Source organism: Mesitornis unicolor, unplaced genomic scaffold, assembly GCF_000695765.1.
Source record: "Mesitornis unicolor isolate BGI_N332 unplaced genomic scaffold, ASM69576v1 scaffold30702, whole genome shotgun sequence".
Lineage (NCBI taxonomy): Eukaryota > Metazoa > Chordata > Aves > Mesitornithiformes > Mesitornithidae > Mesitornis > Mesitornis unicolor.
In genome coordinates, this window is record NW_010167637.1 from 4,539 (window position 1) to 11,113 (window position 6,575).

Genomic DNA, 6,575 nt, shown 5'->3' on the forward strand with positions numbered 1-6,575 from the left:
CTGCCCTGCTCCACTCACCCCAGGCCCCCTCGCGTGTGGGTGTGTGCAGGTGCCCCCTGCGGCTGTGAGGGGCAGCCCTGCCCCACAGAAGCGCTCAATGTTGGGGACAGGGCAGGTGTTTAGTCCTTGACAGTGCTGTCCTGGTGGCAGGCAAGCGTGGCTGCGTCCAGCTGTACCCTCCCTCCCCCTGGCTAGGCAAAGGGCTGGGGCTGCAGCTGGAGCCAATGGCCCTCCTCAAAGCTGGGGAGCACAAGGAGGGGGGCAGCCCCACAGCCAGGGCTGCAGGACAGGTGGCACGTGGCAGGCTGGGGCGTCCCAGAGCCCCTGTGGATCAAGGTGACCTTGGAGGCTCATCAGGGCAGCACAGCAACCTTCAGCAGGTAGGACACATTCCTGGAGGCTTGGGCTGGGAACAGTGCCAGGACCACCTCGGGGCCCTTGCAGGCTGGAGAAGATGGGTAGGGTGAAGCCCTTTCCATGTTGGGCATGAGGAAAGGCTGTTCCGGTCAGCAGCAAACAAAGCTGCCCCAGAGACTTACAGAAGCTAAGGGGAGCTGTAGGTGGATGGAAACCATGGGTTAAATCAAACCACACCAGTAGGATGGGACAGTGTCACAGGCTCCAGTGGCCTTGGGCTCAGCGCCGGGGCCTGTGTCCCTGCCAGGTTGGAGGCTGGAGCCAGCGGCCAGTTCTCACACAGTCCTGTGGCCCAGTGTGTGCAGACAAAGTGGCATTTCGTGTCCTGCGTGGGGGGCGGGCAAGGCCCCAGCTCAGATGGGCTTGTAGAGCAGCGTAGTGACGTACTTCTTCTTGTAGCGGTGCGTGGCACTGAGCACCATCACGCCATCCTGCAAGAGGCACAGCGTCAGCAGGAGCAGGCAGGAGAGCTCAGTGCAGCCTGGCTGCGCCGGCCTGGGAGCATGGCACCCCCCGAGGCAGTTGTTGGGAAGAGGGCTCTGCAGGAGCCAGAAAATGGGGAGCTGGGAGGAGGCCATATCCTACACCCCTCTGCATGCCACCGGGCAGCCAAATTGTCCTCATTTGGGTCCTGCCACCCATACAACACCTTCACCCCCCCCAGCTGTCCAGGTTCTCCTCCCTGCGGGTGCTGTAGGCTGCTGGGAGCTGGAGCAGCTCCCCTTCCCTCACCCAGTGACATTGCAGGACCTGTCCCTACCTTGATGGAGAGGGCGTAGAGGTGATTGAGCATGACGTGGTTGGGCTCCGGCAGCAGGGCTGGGTCACACTAGGAGAAGAGCAGTGTCACAGGGGAACAGCAGAGCCCTGACACCCCCAGCCCCAGCCATCACAGGAGCTGCCATCTGAGGCAGTGTGAGCTGCTGATGTCTCCAGCTGTTCTGAACAGGATCAGGGCTCAGCTAAGCACCAGGCAGAGCAAGGGGTCAAACCAGCATGGTCAATGGGAGAAGCACTGCTTTTCCCAGAAAATGCCAAGGGCCAGACCTCAGCCAAGGGGAGAGCAGGTTCCCCGCAGACAGGACTCCCCTTCAACCCCAGTGTGGCTCTCTGTATGCAGGCACTATGCTGGCACCCACCGAGATATTGGTGTCCTTGTTGAGGATGACCTGGAGAAGGTGAGGTGGAAGGATGGGTGGGGATTTGAAGCGCTCCTCGGGGCGGTATACATACATCTCTTGGCCATAAGGACCAGGCGGTGAGCTTGATAAATCTGAACAGAAGAGAAGGAAGGAGACATGAAATGGCTAAAGCACAACTGGTGAAAACAGCAGATCCCAAGATGTTGAGAAGGATCCAGCAGGGTCTTTTGGGCACAAACATCCTCCATGAGCCATGGCCGTGTAATCAACAGCTCAGCCTTCTCACAGCAGCCAGGCGAGCCCTGGGTGTTTCCAAGCAGGGCTGTAAGCTGGTACGCGTACTGACACGACACAAGCACTCTACACATATCCACACCAAGACCCCTGTGCACAGCTGGGTCCTTCTCCCTGTAACAAGCACTCAGCTTGCCCATGAGTTGGACCCTTTGCAGTGGTGGCACAGCAAGCAGCACGCCCGCACACTCTTGGTGCTGCAGGACTGCCTGACAAGGAGGTCCCAGAAAGGGCAGATGGGAAGTTCAGACTGAGCAGCTGTTCAGCCCATGTGAGGGACCACAGGAGGTTGTGGTCACTGGAAGCTGGACTGGCCACGTCTCCCAGCCATATCTGAACCCAATCCTTTTGGAACAGCCAGCACCTGCTAGGGCTCCACCTCTCTGGAGCTCCTGCTGCTGGCTTCTTTCCAGCAAAGTATCTCCTGCCCAGGCTGGGCCAGGACATGGAGCAGAGGCTGTATCTGAGACAGGGTTTGTACAGGGGCAGCAGCCTGCACTCAGAGTGCCCGGGACGAAAACACGGCTGAGCTACATGCCAGCGTTATGCACCGAGCCAGCGCTGCTGGTGTCCGCGTGGTAACCTAACCTGCTGCTGTAACACAAGCGGAGAGGGAGGTTTCTGATGCGCTAGCACTGGTACAAATTACCTTGGCATTAAAACGAAGAGTGGCTGCTGAAAATAACCTGGATCCTGCTCTCGCCTAGCTTGTACCCCAGATCAGATGACTTACTCACAGTTGAGCAGACAGAAAGGGGTGATGTTCCCAGCGTTCACCAGTCTGAAAAGGCTGCCTCAGCTGCACACAGGCACTGACCCTGCTCTGGGACGGTGCCAGCACAGAACAAGTTACACCAGCACAGCCACTCCACCAAGACAAGGCCTCAGCTGTGGGCGGCTGAGGACACACTGCCAAACACCACTTTTCCTGGGTGTTCTGCTCAGGTGGTCTGTTCACCTCCAGAGCAGTGAGTCTCAGAGCAAAGGAGGTGGAAAATAGCACATGCAAAGCTGTAATGCCACAAAAACTCACCCCGACCTGAGGTTTCTGAGCTCTCCAGGGAATCCACCTTCAAAGCATCGAACACCTCAAAGTCAGACTTCTTGACGTGAATCAGGTTGTTAATCGTCCCCATCTGGCTGGTGACCACAGGCTGGAGAGAACGAAGGTAAGAGTCTTCTTATGTTCACCTCCAATCAAAGCACACACGATGCTTCCTAGAACCTCCCAGCCCCAGCTGTCTTTGCTGCACCATTAACTCAGGGCACAGGTGGCCAGTGTCTAGCTCTGCTCTATGCTTGGAGATCTCTGCTGTTTACCTGGGAGATTTTCCCTTTATTCCCAGGCTCCTGCCTCACACTCTGTTTTCATCCTCCATCCTACTGCATGCTGATGGATAAGTGTCCTCTCCTTCCCATGCTGCTACTGCGTGACTAAGTCTGGAGGAGAATCTGCAAGTGAGTGCTGACCCCATGGCCCATCCTCCTGTGTAGCCAATTTGGAGTGGGGCTTAAAGGCCTTCTGCTGTTTCCCTGCCCCTCAGTATCTCCCTGATGCTCCCTCATACAGCAAGTCTAAGGCCAGAGGAACCAGCGTCTGAGAGGACTCATGGGATGGAGGTGTCTCCTTCCTCTTGGCAGATACCCTCCACTCTTCCCGTTCCCTCTGTGCTGCAGTTACATCCTGTCTAGTGCCCTGAAGAAGACAAGATCTACAGGTATAAAGCTTTGAGTGTTACCTCAGATGGGTCATGGACCCACTGGCCATCCACAAAAAATTTGTACTGATGCTCTCCTTCTGGGAGGTCCAGGATAGCAACAAAGTCATTGTGGCTGTGCAGAGAGAACAGACGTGCAACAGCATTACCCCATTGATGCTCTGGGTGCTGCTCTTCCACAGGGTCCAAGAAAACAGCACTTTTTCATGCACTGCCCAGCCCCTCTACCCCAACACCTTCATGCAGGGTAAGGCTTGCTCATCGTCAGTGATCTGAGGCACGGACAACAGGCACAAGTGTTCGGAGCGCTGATGCGCCTGAAACCACTGCACGTGGCTGCAGAATTGGGGCAGCAAGCATAGCAGCTCTGTTAAGCCTGCAATTGAGATAAACCCATCCCAGATGATTTGCTGGGATTATGCCCAGAGTCCTACACAGCATTTCCACAGAAATCACAGAACAGTGAGGACATCATTAGGGTAGGAAGACAAGTGAGGAACAACCCTGCTGGCAACAACACAACCAGGCATGAGGTAAGGCCACAGCCAAGGAAAGCGCTGACAGCTTCCAGGGGACTGCCACATACGTAGCCAGGGCTCTGGCTCTGCTGCCAGAACTAGCTGCTGCGTGACATCCAGGTGGGCCAGCAAAGTGGCCCATCCTGTCCTGTCCCTCTGTTTCACAACTTCCCATTACCACACAGCACCACCCAGGGAAGAAGCTGACTATGTATTTGTGCTCAGACCTCCAGCTTGGGTGAACTGAGAAAAGCCAGGTGAGCAAAGGGAATGGCAACCAGCACAGAGAAGGGAAAACACTTCCTGTGACAGAGCAGAGGAGGACATAGAGTGACCTGAGCGACTGGCTACCTCTTGATGAGTGGGATCTTGGTGCTCCAGTTGTTGAAAGATCCAGAGATGAAGACCTCTTTGCCTCCATCAGCCCAGCGGATGACAGTGGGACGAGCCTGCTGGGACGGTTTCACTGACTCCTCCAAATCTGGCTGCCATGACACAAACTCCTTGTCCCCAGGAATCTGAGCAAAGAAAACCAGAGCCTGACTGAGACACAGAGACAACTGGGACCACATTTACTTCCCCCGGCCTCTACCAGCCCACCTGTACATGCCAGACAAGAACATCCCAGAGCTCCTCCAGCCTCCCAGCTCTCCACAGATCCCTCACGTGGTTGGAGCACAGCCCAGCACAGCTGGTGAGCTGAGGCCCCAGCCAGGGTCCCGGAGGGCAGCAGCTGGCCCCTACCTTGGAGTCATGGGAGCTGAAAACACTGGGGTCGTCTGTGCTGCCCACCATGATCTTGTGCGGGTGCTCCTTGGCAGAGTGGGGGGCGCCGGAGCCGTCTGAGCGGTGGGACTTGGAGCCATGGCGCTCCCCAGACACTCGCTCGCTGGTGGTGTTCCCCATGACAGCTCAGCAGCCCCTGTGAGAGAGAGGACAGCAGTGTGCCTGTGCCCAAGGGCTCCGGCAGCGAGGAGCAGAGAAGAGAGATGGTGCCGTTTCCCAGTGCTCTTTGCCAGATTGACAGCAATCCTAAAAAAGGCCCAAAGCTCATTCCCATTGCCAAGTTTGGGAGCTGAAGAGGAATTTAACAAACAAGACAGCTTGACCTAATTATAGCTGTATCCTTATGAACCATCACTCTAGTTAAGCTGGTAATTGTTATACTCCAAACCCCTTACTAGTTACACTACACAAGCCCTCAGCAGCCGGCACAGTAGAGGGGCTGATGGGAAAAATAAAACCAACCTTTATTGGCAAATCAATTGCTTGGCGTTAACAGAGCCTCTTTCACAGTCCCACAGTCAGGCTCTACAGACAAACCCCCTGCATCCAGCAAGAAAACAGCCGGAGAGTGAATGTAGCAGCTGTTAACAGCTCCCAACAAGTCTCCAAGAGCTCATGGGCAGAAGAGCAGAGCCTCACACACAGCAAAGGCAACAGGAGCGTTTAAAGAGTCTGAGTGGAATTGCCCAAACTGGAACTTGGCCAAGGCGTAGGGCTAATGCTGTGGTGTCTGCAGAAAGCTCAGCTCTCAACAGCATTCACTTAGGCAAGCCACCGTGTCAGCTGCAGCACAGCACAGCACAGCACAGCGAGGAGGTCCACTTGTCGTGACCCTAAGCAGCAGCACCACCCCAAGCACTCCAGTGTCTGCCCAGCCATCTGGAGGCACACGAGGGAAGGGTGATCCCAGCCCCTCAGTGCTGCTCTGCAGCTGGAGATGGGCTGTCATCACCAATGTCACCCGGCTCAGAGAAGGCAAAGCAGAAGAACCAGCCATACAGCTCCAAGCCATGAATAACCACACACCTCTTGGGACAAACAGCACCACCACTGCAAGCTACCTGCGACTCTTCAGGCTTTACCCAATTTCCAGCAGCTGAGATGGATCAGGGTTCTTGCTCCCTTCCCAGGCTTATTTTGCAGCTTTCAGCTCACTGTGCTGATCATAGGCTCTGTAGGGCAAAGCAAGAGGACAGCCAGCCTCGCTTCATGCACTTAATTGCGACATTTGGGTATTTGTTTAGGAGATCAAGTTATGGAAAGGGTGCCAGGCAAGGCTGCCAGCCAAAGCCAGGCTTTAGAACATTACAGAGCAATTACTGAAGTATTTCTTAAATCCTGAGGACTAAGAGGCAGCTTAAGAGGGCAGCTAACCCACACCCCCACCCCCTCTGAGTGAGGATCAAGTGTACCTGAAGATCCAGGTCAGATGAGCTGCACCACCTGCTCTGACATCTTCCCGCTCTGCCCTGGAGGAGGCTCAGACGGCTCCTCACAAAACCTACCCCTGTGTCACTGGACCTGCTGTTGAGGAGCTTCTTCCCCAGCACCTTCACTAAGGCTCCCTTATTTCTCATCTGTGGGGAGGGAGGTAAGGAAGGCTGAACACCTTCTTGTACCAAAACAGACCTGAGAGCTAAGTGCAGATGCTGATAGATGTGAAAGCTTCCCTTTCTCTTCTCTAAAAGGAATCTGGTCCC

The 6,575-nt window shown here is 55.6% G+C and overlaps 1 protein-coding gene across 2 annotated transcripts; it reads right to left on the reverse strand.

The window, feature by feature from the left end:
- Nucleotides 1-734: 734 nt before the first annotated feature.
- PRKAB2 (protein kinase, AMP-activated, beta 2 non-catalytic subunit) lies at nucleotides 735-5,149 on the reverse strand. Of its 2 annotated transcripts, none has more exons than XM_010178764.1 (7): nucleotides 4,834-5,014; nucleotides 4,441-4,607; nucleotides 3,593-3,686; nucleotides 2,893-3,007; nucleotides 1,557-1,690; nucleotides 1,178-1,246; nucleotides 735-848 (listed from the first exon to the last, which is right to left on the reverse strand). In XM_010178764.1, exons 1-7 carry the CDS (start codon nucleotides 4,993-4,995, stop codon nucleotides 771-773), a joined length of 819 nt encoding a protein of 272 aa, XP_010177066.1. In that variant the 5' UTR covers nucleotides 4,996-5,014; the 3' UTR covers nucleotides 735-770. The 2 variants fall into 2 exon arrangements, with proteins under 2 accessions (XP_010177066.1, XP_010177065.1); XM_010178763.1 differs by having other exon boundaries at nucleotides 771-848; nucleotides 2,887-3,007; nucleotides 4,834-5,149.
- Nucleotides 5,150-6,575: the final 1,426 nt, after the last annotated feature.

Bases quoted from the DNA above. Each gene is read 5' to 3' on its own strand.
- PRKAB2 (XM_010178763.1), bottom strand. From the start codon at position 4,995: ATGGGGAACACCACCAGCGAGCGAGTGTCTGGGGAGCGCCATGGCTCC. The intron at 1,691-2,886 runs GTGAGTTTTTGT...TCTTCTGTTCAG, and splicing joins CTCAGAAACCTCAGGTCGGG to ATTTATCAAGCTCACCGCCT. The intron at 849-1,177 runs GTAGGGACAGGT...TGCCTCTTGCAG, and splicing joins TCTACGCCCTCTCCATCAAG to GATGGCGTGATGGTGCTCAG.